The sequence below is a fragment of the Myotis daubentonii genome, chromosome X, assembly GCF_963259705.1.
Source record: "Myotis daubentonii chromosome X, mMyoDau2.1, whole genome shotgun sequence".
Taxonomy (NCBI): Eukaryota; Metazoa; Chordata; class Mammalia; order Chiroptera; family Vespertilionidae; genus Myotis; species Myotis daubentonii.
Window position 1 is genome coordinate 101,752,347 of NC_081861.1, and position 17,529 is coordinate 101,769,875.

Sequence of the window (17,529 nt, forward strand, 5' to 3'; positions counted from 1 at the left end):
GCATATCACCCTGATTAGCCAATGGGAAGGGTAGCGGTTGTACGCTAATTACCATGTTTCTCTTTTATTAGATAGGATTGCCAGTGCGCATATGTACCAGCTGGTGGGTGACGGCCGGACAGACAGACGGTGAGTCACTTAGCTATATATATATATATATAGAGAGAGAGAGAGAGAGAGAGAGAGAGAGAGAGACTAGAGGTTCTATGCACGAAATTTGTGCAAAAGTAGGCCTTCCTCCCCCCAGATGCTGGCACTGGCTCCCCCCTGGCAGCCAGGACCCAGGCTTCCCTCGCAGCCGCAGCTTCATCCAGAAGGTCATCTGGAAGGATGTCCAGAAGGACATCTGATCTAATTAGCATATTACACTTTTATTATTACAGATGATTCTGTGCTAGTCACTTAAGCTCACCTCTAAAACAGTGATAATGACACCTCCTACTTCACAAGGTTGTGAAAATTAAATAACTTCCATGGAATTGCTCTGTCATTGGGACACTTCATGGAAACGTTATTTAAAGCACAGTCATCAGTCAGCTTAATCTCAAAACAGCCCCAGAAGGGCAATGAAATGTTTGTATCTCTAATTGTTGATCAGATAGGCCTCCAGATATGCAACTGTGGTTGGTGACTTTGGGAATGTTGGGGGGCAAAGAATGCAGAAGGTTCCTGGTGTGACTATTGAGGAAATGGCCTTTCACCATTATCAATGCATCATTTATATCATCATAGAAACATCTAAATCCTTTATGTCACATATTTCTCAAAGCAGTTCTATCTACAGTATTTCATTTGACATTCACTAAACCCCCCAAGAATTAGTCTTTAAAATTAAAATTGTTCCACTTGCTTTGTTACCATTTTCCTCTTCCTAGAAGTGGAACACCTGAATTGGAAAAATCCAGCCCATCCACTACAAAGGCCACCTTGGTCCAGGACCCATCCCTAAACCCAGGGATCAGCCTTCTCTCTGCTTTCTGAGTCCACACAGCACTGTATACCTTATACTGCCTTGTATTCTAGTCATTTATATACTTGTCTTAACCTCTGTCCCTCCTCCCCCAGTTTCTCACTAAATCCACAAAATCTTTGAAGGGAAGAAAAAAGAAGGAAGGAATGGTTTATTTGCTGTTTTATGCCAGTCCCATTTTAAAAGTTTTTATTGTAGAAAATTTCACGCACGTGTGTGTGTGTGTGTGTGTGTGTGTGTGTGTGTGTGTGTGTGTGTGTGTGTTTAGAGAGTGAGCAGAAGAAATATATAATGAATACCTATATACCCATCACCTGGCTTTAACAACTAGTAACACATGAATAATATTGTCACATGTATACCTCCATTCTTGCCTTCTCACTCTGGATTATTTTCAAGCAAATCCCAGATAGCCTGCTATTTCATTCGTAAATACCCCAATACAGAGGCCATCTCTTGCAGTTCTGTTTGAAGACCATTTGCATCTGTGCCCTACTACTGGGAGCAAACACATCAGAAGATGATTTCTGGGCACCTAATATGTGCCAGACCTTGTGCTTGGCTCTGGAGGCTCTGGCTGAGCTAAGGGGACACACTAGAACTATGACACGATATTCCAAACCAAGAATTTTTATGGCACCAGAGAGTGAGCAAGGGGTGCAGTGGGAGCCCAGCACCAGGACCTCAAATTGCACTAACTGAACCGAGCTGAATCTGTTTTCTTTAATGGAGACCCTGAGTTCCAAGGGATTCTCAAGCAGGAGGCGCTGCAAAGGCGGGCAGGGGATGCTTGCTCTGTTGTTTCTCCTGTAGGAGCAGGAAAAGGCAACCAGAGCCCGCCCAGGGTACAAACTGCAAGCAACAAAGCAGTTTAATGAGCCTACAGGACGCTGAGCGCTGGGGCCTAAGAAGGGCCTCAGGGTTCAGGTGCCTGGCAGGGGGGCGGGGGGGGAGGGTACGGGGCAGGCCTGGCACCTGCTCTCAGTTCTTATTGAGGCTGCCTGTTGCCCTGACTGCCGCCAGTTCCCGTCCCAAATGCCGCTCTTCTGATAGAATATTTCTGAGCAGGGCACGGGACAGAGCGAGGAAACACCTGTTTCCAGCAAGAAAAGGGGTGGAGGGAAGCCCAGACCAGGTTTCCAATGGTCCCTCATCAAGCCTGCTCTCCAGAGCCCTGTAAAAGCACGCCCACAAAGCCAGTGGAGATCATTTTTTTCTAAAAGATCGCTTTCTATTTCTTACTCCCCCCTCCATCTCCTAAGCTGAACGTCCCTTTTAAAAAATGTCTTCTTTCCTCCGTGGGGTTTCCCTGCTCCTCCCAGTCTCCTTAAGACCGCGCCTTGGTTCCTGCAGGGGCTGCCAGCACCCCCAATCCCAAATTTTGCAACTGCACTCGCTTCCGGACTTTTCACTTCCTCAGCCCTCGTCCAACCTACAGGTGGGGAGTGAGGTTGGGGGGTGGGCAACAGAACAAAGAAACCAGGGAGGCCCTTGTCCCAGGCCAGGCACCCCTTCTGCAGCCTCTGACCAGCCGGGGAACAAGAGGGGCTCAGGAACGCGGGAATGTCCCGGTCTCGGTCTCAGGCCACTTTCCCAAGGCGAGCAGCCCGAAGACGCGAGGGAGGTGGGGATTGCCCCCGCGCAGCAGACAGACCTCCACGCAACAGGCCTGAGTGGCCGTGGGCGCCAGCAGCCTCCACGCATTGGGCTCCGTTATTTCATCAGCAGTTTCAGAAAAACCTGCCAAAAGCAGTTATGCCTCACTGCAATGTGTAGCTTTTTCCTGCCATTTTTTCATAATAAAAGAGGGAGTGAAGCTCGTTTGTTCTCTTCCCCTCTCCACCCCCCTCTCCCAAAAAGAGCCAAATGGATACGAGAAGGAGAAAGGAAAAAAAAAAAAAAAAAAAAGAACCCACACACCAATCTCCGAGGGGATGCCAGTGAGGTGTGGCTTGTATTTAAATATCCAATATGTCAATGTAAGGGGAGTGGGTACGTATATAAAGTGCCGTTTGTATCCGATAGCTCGACGAAGCCAGCTATGAGAGGCCTGAGGAGATGGATGTGGAGGGAAAGCAGCACTTTGACTGAGAGCAAGGTCAGGAGCGCGCTGCCCCACGCTCCCCGCCGCTGAGAAGTTCCTTGGACGAGAACAGACGTCGACTGCAGCTCTGCAGAGCGAGGAGCGAGCGAGCGAGCGAGCGCCGCCGGCGAATCGCCCACGCCCGCTGCGGGGAGAGGCAGTTCGCGCACCTCGCCCCGGCTCGGCCCCGCGCACCCCGCCATGGCGGAGGTGGGGGGGGTCTTCGCCACCTTGGACTGGGATCTGCACGGTTTCTCCTCATCTCTGGGGAACATGCCCTTAGCCGACTCCCCTGGTTTCCTGAACGAGCGCCTGGGCCAGATCGAGGGGAAGCTGCAGCGCGGTTCGCCCACAGACTTCGCCCACCTGAAGGGGATCCTGCGGCGGCGCCAGCTGTACTGCCGCACCGGCTTCCACCTGGAGATTTTCCCCAACGGCACGGTGCACGGCACCCGCCACGACCACAGCCGCTTCGGTGAGGACACGACCGGGAGGGACGGGAGGCGAGCGTACCGACGGCGCGCTGGGGAGCCGACGGCTCTGAGCTCAGGCTCCGGGCCCCGCGGACCGCCCCCAGCTCAGTGCCGTCAAGGCGGAAGGCCGCCAGGGACGCGGGGCAGACGGGACACGACGGTGCGGACTTGAGCCGTCAGGCGTCAGGGCGCCTGGCACCCTGAGACGCTCGGGAGGGGGCGGGGGCGCGGGAGCCTTGAGGTGCGGCCTCTCCTTCCTCCACTCCACTCTCCCTCCCTCCCTTGGGTGAGAGCGGATCGTTCTGGCATCTGGATGGTGTACTTCGACTGGAAGCAGGTGGAGCTGGGAGAGGGGTAGGAGCAGAATCACAGCAGCTGCAGCGCGGGACAGAGCCTCGAGGGCAGGATTGTCGCGGGCTCTGGCCTGGAGCAGGAGCCTTCGTGGGCCATGGACGTGATGGGCGAATAGCCCACAACCACGTCGCTTTTGGCCAGCACCTGCCTGCTTCTGGGTTGCTTTGCCTGGGGTGGGGGCCAATCCAGGCAGCAGGGCATGAGCTGCTAGGATTGGAGAAACTAGGAAAGCCTTCCAGTGTCCCCTGTGTAAGGGCACAAGCCCTGGGGCAGCTTATGCTTGGAGCTGCCTCTGGACTCCTTGCCTCAGTGAGGAAACAGTCCTGGGCCCACTCCCAGCAACAGAAACAGGTGTCTCCTGGACCAGGACAGGAAATGTCCAACCTCTGTCCAATGCCTGTCTCACATATAGAACACAATATAAACCTTGGTCTGAGACAGAGATTATTAGGTTTCGAAACAAATGTGTCCACTCATCAGTAATTTGGCCATTTTTATTTTCAATGTCCTATTCTCTACTAAACCATTTCTCAGGTGCTGTGACAGCTACCCTTCCTTGGGCCCCCTTTCCCCCAATGCCCCTACTTCCTCCCAAGGACCCAGTGGCCCAAGGAAACCTATCCCTAAGCCTATAAGAGGTTTTGACTATGTTCAGGCATAATAAGTTCTTTTCTTTTTCCCACCCTCCTTCACTCCCCCTAAGCCTCCTCATCCTCCTACTCTCCATTCCTTGCTGGAGCTGCTGCTGGCATGCACAGTAAAAAGTGTGTGTGGGGCGGGGGGTGCACAGAGGCCAAGTCTAGCAAATAACTTAGGGCCAGGGCTGGTCTTCCTTGCTGGGAGCAAGCAGGAACCCTAATGAGGTCTATGTCATCTTGGAAAAATGCACTCACAGAGCCGGAGTGCAGTAGGTTGCGTGTGGGGTGGGGGTAATGGAGGGGTGCAGGTGTCTGTATGAACTTGCAGCATGTCCTCAAATGGGTGATAAGGTGGGGTGGAGGGAGAAGGAGTGCCAACTTGGCTGATTTTCCTTCCATTGCTTATGAATTTGCAGTCCCCTTTTGTTTCTCTTCAGAAGTAATGGGACTCCCGCCCTGGCCTCAGAGCCCCCCAAAGACTCCCAAAATGGCCGAGAAATATTGGAGTAGCTCATTCCTGAAATATAAGAGAAAAATCATGAAATAATAGAGAAATGTTGGTTGGGGGTAGCAGAGGTGGAGAAACTATGAGCTTGGCTCCCAGCAGCTACAAGTGTTTGTCTGATTCTGTGCCTAAGCTGAGCCCAATAACCTACAAGGTCAACATAAATCAATAATAGGCTCTTGGGATAAGTGGTCTTTAATTACATCCCTAACGACACATCTTGATTTCTTTTCATCTCTCAGGCCTGCTAGGGGTGTTAAGTTTAAGGAGAAACCAAAGGAAATAAAACTGGCAGGAAGAAGGGATGTTTTCACTGCTGCTTAACTGACTGCTTCATTTTCTGTTTTGTCTTTAAAAAAACACTGCCTGCGACCACCTCTGCATCACCTTTTCCCTTTCCTCCTTCCCTGGCTTCCTGGCAGTTTTGTGTATTTCCTGTAAATGAAATGATAACTGGTCAAAGCTGTCTCTTTGTAACCTCCCCTGCCAACTTTCTAACACATATTCTCTTTCTCAGTTTAGCTTTTGGCAAAGAAAGAGGTGGCGTTTGAGTTTGCTAACTCCTCCCTTCACATTTGAGTTAATCAGCCAGGGTATTCAATAAATCGAAACTTTAACATTCCATAAGTGCTTTAGCAGTCAACATTCCAGCAGGGTAAAGTAGGCCAGACTTAAGATATAAAATATTATAGATTTCTGCTTGGGAGGAGGAGGTAGTCTCCAAAGGCCATGTAAAGTAAATAGCTATTTGTTGTAATTGGAGAGCAGGGCCCCCAAGGATTACCCTGGAATCCATGTGTTCAGAACAAGTCAGGCTGAGCCCAAGAGCAGCCCCGACTCCATATAATAACCTGTTGGCACAGCCTATCCTCCCCCCTCACCACCCCCCATCCTGCCATCAGTAGCCAGAAGTATTACAACCTCTGCCTGGCTGGTGGCATTAACATGAGGTTCACAGAGATACTGACATTCTTAAGGGACACCTGTGGATTGGCATAGTAGGGTTTGGGAGCCAGGCTGGAGGAGAGGCCTCCCACCACGTGGGATGGAGCAGGCTCCTGCAGCTGCTTTGGGTTTTGAGTGATCTGGTTCTTATTTGGCAGGATGCCAAGGCAGCACTGTCTTGGCCATGAAGGTCTGAAAGGATGGCTGAGGGAGCTCAGGCAAGTTATGGAACCAGATTAAATGGCACCTTAGCCAGTCACCTAGCTAAGTTCTGAAGCAGTGGGACCCAGGATGATCCATTTTGAATGAGGCCATGGGGGAAAAGGTGTAAGAAGACAAGAGTCCAGAAATTGTCAAGCAAAGGCCAGAGCTGATGAGGTAGAGCAGAGGGAGGTCTTGAGCTTTAAAGGGGGTGAGAGTAGTGAGGACAAACTTTGTCTACTTAATACTTTGCCTCAACACTTTACTGTTAACACCCCTCTCCAGCTGTAGCTGGGAAAATGTAAAAATGGCTTGTTTTCTCTCTCCCTTCATGCTGGCTGGGATTCAGAGAAGGTTTAGGAATATCTGTTCCATCATCATGTGCTACTGGGTTCCCACAGTTTAAATCCAGCTAATAGGAAAGTTGGCAGAGGGAAATGATGCCCAAAGACAGCTGGGCAGGGACGATTCCAGCTGTTGGAGACCCCTGTTACTGGACACAACCCAAGTGACTTCCTGTATGATCTGTCCTTTGGCATCATGTTAACAGAGAATTGGAGAAAAACTGTGGTGACTCAAATGGCCACACCTCTTGGGTTTCATGATTTGTTCTCACACCAGGTCTTGGATGGTGAGATCACAAGCTGACCTCTGCTACTTAATGAGCTCGGGGTGGTTAGAGACATGGGATACTTAGAGAATGAGGGAACTAAGGCTTGAAGCTCATAAGTAATCTGCCTAAGCAAAGCAAAGAACTGAAGGCTCCAACAGGTTGGTATCCCTCAAAGTTTAGCACTCAGAACTGAATCATGACCTGGTTTCTCATTTCCTTGCCACACTGGCTGTTCTCCTTTGAATACACTCCTGTGTTTCTGTAGCCCTCTTTAAACACAGTAGGACTAAAAAACAAAGCAGAATGGGGCAGTCCTCTCCCTTAAGCCAGTTACTAGGCCTCTATCAGTGCAGCCTTAAATCACAGTAACTTTATTTTCCCTTTTCCCCCTATGTTTTACATTAGCTTTTTAATATTTTTTAATTTTTACATGACTAGTTTCACATTAGCTTTTTAATAATCTCATGTATCACCCATACTGAGCTGACCTTATTCAATCAAATCCCCTAAGCCATTGTTGTGTATGTTTTGCTAAGCCACATCTCCCCACTCCAGAAATGGGCAGACTTGCATTTGATAAAAATGCATGAAAACACAAAAGAACAGTATGTTTTCAAGAAAATATACATGGTTGCCTAAAATGGGGAGGAGGATGGGAGCAGAGTATGGAAATAAAAAGAAAGAAATAGATAACTAAAATGCCCTTGCACAGGCCAATTATGATAATAGAACAAAAAAAGAAGGAGTATGATTTCCACAATTGTCTGCACTTGCGCTCACCCTCCCCCAACAAAACCCCAAACACAAAAAACATCTTCGGTAGTTGGTTTGGGGACCAAAGTGCAGGATTTTACATTTTATTCCAATTAAAGCTTATTTTGTTGGTGTCAGTTCGATTTTCCATTCTCTTGAAATCTCTTTGGATTTTGTTTGTGTCACTCTCTCAGCTGTATGTCTTCTGGAAATAGGGTAAGCAGTCCCTCTATGTCCTCTTACAGTCATTTATTAAAATGTTAAACAGGGAAGAACCACAATCAGAATGTTGTACAGCACAGCTAAAGGTTTTGGTATATAAAATCAGTCTCTGCTTAACCATTACTTGGCACCAGGTATTTTCCCTTTCACCTCCTACCATCTTGTATCAATCTCTTTTCCCAAAACTCCTTTCTTTGTACTATAAGAGTTAGTAACAACCAGACTGAGACTAAAACTTGGAGAATTTTTGTACAATGGCAGCCAAAGAACTTTACATTCTTCAAATGGGCCATGGAAACATGTGCCCTAAAGCTGCCACACTTGAACACCACCTACCAGCCCAAGTCACTGGGGCTCTTCAGACTTCCCACTGGAGTTTTGCACATGATTTCAAAATTAACCACTTACATTTTTAAGTGATCTTTGAGGAATTAGTCTCACTTTCTATGTAGATTACATAGAACATTATTACCCTTAAAATTGCATTTTTTTAATAAGAAAGACAGCCAGATATGAGCTCATTTCATACCTTTGGTTGCCTCTGTGAGTCAGTTGTATCAAGTTTTGCTCTGTACATTGAAAAGCATGGTTAGAGACAGGAATATCACAGAGGAATCTAGCTGCCCATTATATCTGCATCCATTTGATAGATGTGCTATCTTAAGATAAAAGTATTAAGTGCTCAGTGTCACTAGCGTTTCAGTTCTTGGTCCCTTTTCCCTCTTAGTGGTTGATTTCTTTTTTCCTCTTACTGCTGCTCAGTAAATGAAAATGTTTTCAAGTCTTCACCTCTATCCTTGTCAGCTAGAGGGACATTTCTGAATGTCTTCCCTTTTCCCTTTAATTTGCAACATCTCAAATCAGTATTAACTCCAATACTACCTGCCAACTCTTGGCCATGAATAAACTTGAAATTCTCAAGAGAGAAGGGGAGAATGACAGGCTTGTCAGCCTGGGACTGTACTGGCTGAGAGCACTTTTCAGGAGAAAGCTCTTACCAGGCCAAGTTCTGCATCCTGCCTATGGCAGGAGAAACAAACTTAGTGAGTGGCCTGTGTGGCCTTTGTTAGAGTCAGCTACAGGCAGTTGACAGCCTCATGTGGCTTTAAGTACATGGGAGCTAAGAGGGTGCAAAACAAGTTCAGCCTAGAGGACAGAAAGGTAATGCTCTGTGCTCTAGGGAGGAGAGAAATGACTTTGGGAAGTTACAGAACCCTGGCCATATTCTCCTATTTAGGAAGCTGCAATCCCATTTCTTGAAATGTTGGTATAACAGTAATAGTGCCTTATAATTAGGAGCTTTTGTAACTAAAGCCTTCTCACTGTATCTTCCTCATAATATGCCTAAGAGTGTTGACTAGAGGCAGAGATTGTTTCCCCCATTTTACATATGGAAAACTTGAGGTCCACAGAGACTCAGTGTCTTCTCTGTAGTTCCATTCTTGATGCAAAAGATGGTTTTATCAGGTCATTCATGAAAGGCACCCAGGGCTGGCCTCCAGTTGCGGATAAATGACTTGTAGCTCATGTTACCTGAACAGCTTCCTCTTAGCTTGATGTCAGTAATGGAAATGGCATTCACCTTTTTTGCTCTAGGCATCCTGGAGTTTATCAGCCTGGCTGTGGGGCTGATCAGCATTCGGGGAGTGGACTCTGGCCTATACTTAGGAATGAACGAACGAGGCGAGCTATATGGATCGGTAAGTTTAAGATTTTCTTTTCATCAGAGGCTATTACCACCAGTATTTGAACAATGTAAGGCAAAAGTACATAAAGACTTTTATCTAGCACTTGAAATCCGTTTTGTCAACTATAAAAGACTAGTGTTTTCTAGTCACGTGTGGTTGCCCAGGAACTTGCTCCATAACACTTTCACTCATTCAGCCCCCATGAAAACATAAATTTACTGTGGCATACTTGCTTTTGCCTTTTCCATTAGAGGGCCAACTAGTCTGATGATAATAGTAAGCTGTGCTAGTTTGTTAGTGGATGGTATGGGTTTGGGGCATTTGCTGTCCTGAGGCGTACATATGAATTTTAATGGGTGCCCAGAGGGGTAACAGACTAGCTGGCACAAAAATAGGCAGTGGAAAATCTGGCCTTCAGATTGAGAATTCTGAGATTAACAACACAGTCCCTGATTTCCAGATTGCTTCAGCTGAATCCCAAAGGCCAAATGAAACAAATAAATGAAGAGTGAGGGTTCCAGGGTCTGGTGACAGCCCTAAGTCTCCAGCTAGGACTGGGTTGGCTGCAGTGCATGTTCTCTATTCTGGAAGCTAGCCAAGAGCTGGGGAATGGTGAGTGACTTTGCTGACCTTAACCCTTTCAGGGAATCCCAACTCGTGGCTTTGGCTTTTGAGTCACATAGAATGCTTTCTGGCTGCCTGCACCCCTTGAAATCAGAGCACATTTTTCCCTGACACCTAAGCGATAGGCCTGTCCCCAGCACTCAGTATCGGCAACCCCAGCAAGTACTATGGATCAAATGTGAGAAGGGACAGAGGCAAGAGACCCAGGAGCTGCTAGCTTAATGTAGCCAGATTGGAGGAACTTTTCAAGGAGATCTTTTGTAAGCTTTCCAACTGACAGGCCTTGGGCCCTTCATCAGGAGAGATCACAGCTCACCTCCTGTGGAACTTAATATAGATCCAAGGCCTTTGCCTATCAGTTGACATGGTTGACTGTAATCTCAATGTATTTTAACATTAGCCCTAAGTAGGGAGAAAACTCAGGGATGCCAGTGGGGCATTGGGCAGCCATAGCAGCCATTCTCAGGCTCAGAAAAATCTCAGACTCTATTGTAGAATTGTGCCCCTGAGACCTATATAATTTTATTAGCCAATGTCATCCCAATAAATTCAATAAAAATAATTTTTTAAAAAATTTCAGCTCAAAGAGCCAGGTGAGGCTCTCTCCTCCAGTCTCCTACCTTCAGGAAAGATCTTACCTAAAACATTTTTGTGTAGCTCATGAAAGAGAATGAAGGTGACACAAATCGGACTATTTTGCTATTTGGAAAGAAGATACCTCAGTAATATGGGAGATAGGATTGAAATTTTCTACTATCAATGTGCTATTGCTGTTTCAGGGTTCTCCACCAGCAAGCTGGGATGGGGAAAATAGTCATATAATGGGCTCTGCTTTATTTTCTCACCCTCACAGAAGAAACTCACGCACGAATGTGTTTTCCGGGAACAGTTTGAAGAGAACTGGTACAACACTTATGCCTCCACCTTGTACAAACACTTGGACTCGGAGAGACAGTATTATGTGGCCCTGAATAAAGACGGCTCACCCCGGGAAGGATACAGGACTAAACGACACCAGAAATTCACTCACTTTTTACCCAGGCCTGTAGATCCTTCTAAGTTACCGTCCATGTCCAGAGACCTCTTCCACTATAGGTAACGGAACCTAGCGTGACCTCTGTAACCCATATACTTTGGGGCCACAGTTGTCTCTGCAAGCACTATACTCGTAGCTTTTCAATCTTTCCTATCAATTTAGATAGCAAAGAAACACTTACTGTTCAAGTCAACCCAACTGTACCCTTGTTGTTTAAAATTATATCAAAGTTGGGTTATTTGGGGACGGATGTGGGGGGAAGGGTGGGCTAAAGGGAATCTTGTATATACTTTTTTCTTTACTCATGTACTTTCCCCTGAGGTGGTACGAAAAAGACTGGGGGCCCCTGCCAAGGGCCAAGGGTATCTCTCTCCACAATCTACCCAAATACTTTGACAATGGGTAAATGAAAGACCAAAAGATCTGCCATAGATGCTACCTATAGACTTTAGAAAAGTCTCATTCAGAAAAATCCTCAGGGCTACAGCCCTGCTGCAAGCCATCCTTGATTTGGCTCTGCAGATTTCTCATCTGTCCTGACATGCAGTTTTCTTGCCATTGGAAGTGGGAGATGGGGAAGATTGCAAAAAAATGCTATTAAAATGTAAGCATGGATACTGTGCATAAGGACAAACTATTTATGAAATGTATATGCTATTTATTTTATATATTTATTTATTTCAAAATAATTTTATTTTTAATGAGAGATGCTATGACTGGATTTTCATCAGAAAGAATAAGGTCCTACTGAAACAGGATAAATTAGTTATTAAAGGCTTTTATTGGCAATAAAATTATCTTTATATTGTAACCACTGTCTAATTCTATTGATTTGTACATTTAGTAGGATAAGTCAGCTTCTTTCTTCTCCAACTTGTTAGAATTTCCTGATGTCAGCATCACATTGCCTAGGCTTGATGACCCATTATTCACAATATTAGTATTATCTAGGGGCTCTATCTGAAGTCCTTTCTGATTCTATGACATTAAACGTAGTGATGAACAAAGTTTCAGGAAAGCCTGAATCAACATCTCTTATGGCAGCTCCTATTTGAAATTAGGACTTAGGCGTAGAAAAACCCCTCCTTTAGGATTTGGTTAGGGCCCAAAGCATGAAGGTCAGAAACCCTAATTGGTGGCTGCTTCCTTTATTTATTTTTTATAAGAAAAATTTGTTTATGAAGTTAGGTAGTAGAAGTGAACTAACTGGGCTGCATAGGCTCAGGATATAAGTTACATAAGCAAAAGAAGGGCCTTTGGAGCTTAGGAGAGAGAAAGGCAAGGTAAAGATGGGAAAAGAAAGATGGCGGTGTGTCCTCAAGAGGGAGAGCCCATTGGTGGCTTTCTATATGAAGATGAAGGGATTCAAAATAAACAATAATCAATAGGGAAAGTGAGCCCTAGCTAGTTTGGCTCAGTGGATAGAGCGTCGGCCTGCAGACCAAAGGGTCCCAGGTTCAATTCTGGTCAAGGGCACATACCTTGGTTGCAGGCTCCTCCCCAGCCCAGGCCCTGGTCAGGGCTCATGCAGGAGGCAAACAATAGATGTGTTTCTCTCACATCAATGTTTCTCTCTGTCTTTCCCTCTCTCTTCCACTCTCTCTCTAAAAAAAAAAAAAAGGAAAAATATACTCAGGTGAGGATTAACAACAACATACCCACACACACACACTGAGTGGCCAGATTATTTTGACCACCTGATGTTTATAGGCAAATTAGCTATAATTTTGCACTGAAGTTGCTAGAGGGCCAGACCATTATAAATAGGGAAGCAGGTTGTTTACCACGACAGTAGAAGTGATTTTTTTCTGAAGATATGGGTAAACAACGCGATTTAGCAGCCTTTGAACATGGGATATATTTGAACGTGAGTGGGCAGATTATTATGACCACCCCATCAGTACTTCCTTGGGCCACCTTTTGCATTCATTACTGTGGCGATTCTTCTTGGCATTGACTCCACAAGATGTTGAAAGGTGTTGCGAGGAATCTGACACTATGCCTGATGAATAGCACTGTCCAGCTCTGTGAGATTTGATGGCTCTTTTAACTTCATCCCACAAATGCTCAATTGGAATGAGATCTGGTGATTGTGGGGGCCACCTAAGCAAGGTAAAGTCTCCCTCATGTTTTTGAAACCACTTCTGCACAATACGAGCACCGTGGCATGGCGCATTGTCTTGTTGGAGGAAGCCATCTCCACTGGGATACGCCATCAACATGATAGGATGAACTTGATCAGCAATGATACTTAGATATGTTGTGCTATTCAGACGTTGTTCCACATGAATTGAAGGGCCTAAATCATGCCAGGAAAACATGCCCCAAACCATAACACTGCTCCCACCAGTTTGAAGGGTTGTACTCATGCATGTGGGATGCATGCTTTCATGCTGTTTCCGCCAAATTCTCACTCTGCCATCTGCATGATGCAACTGGAAACGTGATTCATCGGACCACATGACTTTTTTCCAATGTTTCACTGTCCAATCCTTGTGTTCCTGTGCGAATTGGAGACGTTTTATCTTGGTAACTGCAGACAGCAAAGGTGTTCAAGCAGGCCTTCGGCTTCCATATCCCATATGATGCAGTGTACGGCTAATTTGCCTACAAACGTCAGGTGGTCATAATAATCTGGCCACTCAGTGTGTGTGTGTGTGTGTGTGTGTGTGTGTGTGTGTGTGTGTACTGATTATTTGAACCAGTCAGCTTACCTTCTAGAGATGTTCTCCCACTCCCTATCCAGCCCCAATCCCCATGCCCTACCAGTGCTTTTCCTAGAGAATTCTGGGAAGCTGTTAATACATTTCCCTAAAGCAGTAGTTCTCAGAGTGTATGGTCTCTTGACCACCATAAGCAACTGAGAACTTGTTAGAAATACAAATTATCAGGCCTTACCCTCGACCTGCCAAATCTGGGGGTGGGGCGGAGGGCAATTTGGCAATTTGTGTGTTAACAAACCTCCCAGAGGATTCTTGTGCACGATAAAGTTTGAAACCTAGTGCCATAAAGGAATAGTTTTCAAAAATAATTCCTTGTGCAGCTGAATGGCTTATAGATAAAGTTTGTGGATAATTTCGGTCCATAAAACAAAAGTAGAGTGCCTCTAATTGAAGGGCAGGTGGCATTTCTGGAGCTCCCTCTTCTCCAGAGCAGCTCCTAAGATATCTTGGTTTAAAATCCCTGGCCTCTTTACTGATATTTACTGAGGTAGAAGCATATGGTTATTTTCATTTTCAAAGTGAATACTAGTACTTTCAGGAAACAACCAAAGAAATCAAAGCCTCATTGCATACTCAGGCACCAGAAGGGCTAGTGGGAAGAGGTTTGGGGTTTAAGATAGTCCCTCCTGGTGTTCCTCATTCACATCAGATTAACATCTGCTATTTTTCTGATTGTACATCTGAAACAAATAGCTTAGGAAGCAGCTCACTTCAAAATCAAAACCAAAAAGTCTATAAAAGCTCATTCAAACCTAGGTACCCAACAGAAAAACCAGCCACATATATGAGAATGTATATATTAGATAGCAAGCAAGACTGTAGAATAAAAAATGTTAGGTTGCATACTATATGTGATCACAGAATACTCACCAATGGAATCACCAAAGCTGAGATCTTGCAGGGCTAGGATGGGTAGGGAAAGTTTCAAAGCGGTAATGCCTGCCATGAAGAACCAATAGGATTTGGAGAGGCAAGGAGGTTGATGGTAATGTCCATGTTGAATTACAGGAAAGAGACATCACCTCTAGAGGTCTCTGGGAAATGGATAAAAATCAGCTGTGTGATATTTTTTATCACATTTTAATGTACATCATACTTCATTTTAAAACCAAAATTTGACCTACATTATCTATGGTCAGCTACCTAGAACTTTTGATACACAGCTACATCTTCTTTTTAAATTACAGTTGATGTACAATATTATATTAGTTTCAGATGTACAACCCATTGATTAGACATTTATATAACTTATGAATTGATGCCCCCAATAAGTCTGGTACCCACCTAGCACCATACACAGTTATTATAATTATATAGGCCCAGCGCATGAAATTTGTGCACTGGGGGGGGGAATTCTCTCAGCCTGGATTGTGAGAAGGCACAGGACTGGCTGAGGGACCCCACCCATGCACGATTGGGGCCGAGGAACACAGGAGGTTGGCCAGCCAGAGAGGGACCCTGGGAGGGCTCCAGGGCATGTCCGGCCCTCTCGCTCAGTCCCAATCAGCCAGACCCCAGCAGCAAGCTAACCTACCGTTCAGAGCATCTTCCCCCTAGTGGTCAGTGCATGTCATAGCGACTGGTCTACCGGTTGAATGCCCCCTGGTGGTCAGGGCACATCATAGCAAGCAGTTGAGCGGCCTTAGCATATCCATTAGCATATTATCCTTTGATTGGCTGAACGGAGGACCAGACAACTAGACACTTAGCATATTAGGCTTTTATTATATAGGATTATTTACTATAATTCCTATGTTGTACTTGAGTCCACAGCTTCTGAGGGCTTGTGAGATAAATGAGATTTATTTCAATTAATAGGAAGCTGTCACTGACCTATGAGTAGGGCCAATGTTACTCTAGTGAGACACGTGACATGGGTCTGACAAGGCCACAAGCACTACAGGGCAGGATTTACAAGGAAAATGGCACTGTAATGAAAAAGGGAAAGACTCCCAATCCTAGAGTCAGGCAATACCTTTTTCCTCTGGGTTGAAGTAGAGGAAAAGGATTAGAAGAATGGTGTAGGGTTCCAGGAGGCAGAAGGAGTTCATTAGGAGTGGGTGAGGCTCTCTTTGGTATTGAACTATGCGAATAGCCATGAAGGGGGCACATGACCAGAAAATGTCAATAGGCAGCTGTTTTCATTTCAAAAAGAGGGGAAAGATAAATTCTGGGAAGGGAAATATACCACTAGATCAATCGATAGCTGATTGATACCATATCTTCAAAATGCTAAAGTAATGGATTTTGTGCCAATCTAGAGGGAATTTTATAGCAGTAAGCTCTAGACCTCTGGTTTTGGGTGAAAACATGCACAGAGACAATTTCTTATTCATCTTTGCATCCCCTCCTAGCATTCCCGGAACAAAACAAACACTTAGTAAATGTTTGTTGAATACATGAATGGTTGATTGAAAGAATAAGTGAATAAATGGACATAGACATCTTTATCAAATATGTGCATGATATAAATGTTGAGCTAAAGAGAGTGAATGCATTATATAACTGACTCATCTGAACTGTTAAGTTCTGAGTATTCTGAAGTAGGCACAATGACAAACTAGAGTGTGTTTAGGGAAAGATATTGAGTTCCCTGTCACTAGACATGTTTACACAGAGGTTAGACATCCTCTTGACAAGGATATTGCATCATTGAGAGGGGACAGGGTAAATACTACATAAAAATGGCAGAATGTGGTATTAGTTTCCTATTTACTCCTTGGGACCCCCAGCTATCTTCTGAGCACCAATAGTGTTCCAAGAAAAAAAGTAAGACCTAAGAGTGCTACTTAACTGCTAGTTTATGCCAAGAAAAACATTGTGGACCAGAGGTTCCAAACTTGGGGTTCATTAGGTCCTTAAAGATCCATGGAAGCCCCCTGAACTCCCAAAATTGTATGTAAATTTTATGTGTATACACATTTTTCCTTTCATTGGTTCTCAAAGTGTCCCCCCAAATGTTAGGAACAACTACCTTAGGAGTTTCTATGGTCTCAAAGTGCTGGTACAAGAACTGGTGGCCACTCTGATCCTATGTGAAAAATTTGACAGTCTTTAGCTTTGGGATTTTTTCAGAAAAGTAGATTTTATACATGAAACCTTTGACTTCTGTACGCTAAGACATAGCTTCAAGTTTGGCAACAGGGAGGTGGGAGTGAGGGGAGGGAGGAGCTGAGATGGCTTCACCACTCAGTGGTTCTGAACAAAGCTCAACCCCATGCCAGTGCCCTCAGCAGACCTGATAGCAACAAGACTCTCCTCCCCCACCCCCCACCCACCTCTTTTCACTCCCACTGCCATAGCCAAATGTTGCTCTTGTTCAAAAAACAACCAGAGACTGAACCCACCAGGCCTAGACACAAGGAGCTTATCAAGCAATCAAAGCAGACTCCTTCCCAAAAGGAATTTAATCAAAGGTTTGAAATAATAAAAGAACCCGAGTTTATCTTACCTTCACCGCACTGCAGTGCTCAGCCACCAAAACCCTGGCTGAATAGTCAGAAATCCATCTTGGTCCAAGTTGCTTGGAGTGCAGGCCTCTCTGGAGTAGTTGGAGTGCAGGCCTGGGAATCTTTTTAAAACCCTGATTTCTGGGCCTCATCCTCTGGAAATTCTGTTTCTTTGTTATGGGGTGGGGCCACAATATTAGTAACAAAGAAACAGAATTTCCGGAGGATGAGGCCCAGAAATCAGGATTTTGA

The 17,529-nt window shown here is 45.4% G+C and overlaps 1 protein-coding gene across 1 annotated transcript; it reads left to right on the top strand.

Moving 5' to 3' along the window:
- The first annotated feature begins 3,195 nt into the window (after positions 1 to 3,195).
- On the top strand, positions 3,196 to 11,293 carry FGF16 (fibroblast growth factor 16). Its single transcript, XM_059679541.1, has 3 exons — positions 3,196 to 3,528; positions 9,354 to 9,457; positions 10,923 to 11,293. The coding sequence occupies exons 1-3, from the start codon at positions 3,255 to 3,257 to the stop codon at positions 11,166 to 11,168; spliced, it is 624 nt and encodes a 207-aa protein (XP_059535524.1). The 5' UTR covers positions 3,196 to 3,254; the 3' UTR covers positions 11,169 to 11,293.
- Positions 11,294 to 17,529: the final 6,236 nt, after the last annotated feature.

Excerpts from the sequence above, each read along its gene's own strand:
- FGF16 (XM_059679541.1), top strand. The coding sequence starts at position 3,255 with ATGGCGGAGGTGGGGGGGGTCTTCGCCACCTTGGACTGGGATCTGCAC. Across the intron at positions 3,529-9,353 it reads CCACGACCACAGCCGCTTCG|GCATCCTGGAGTTTATCAGC; the intron begins GTGAGGACACGA and ends TTTTTGCTCTAG. Across the intron at positions 9,458-10,922 it reads GAGGCGAGCTATATGGATCG|AAGAAACTCACGCACGAATG; the intron begins GTAAGTTTAAGA and ends TCACCCTCACAG.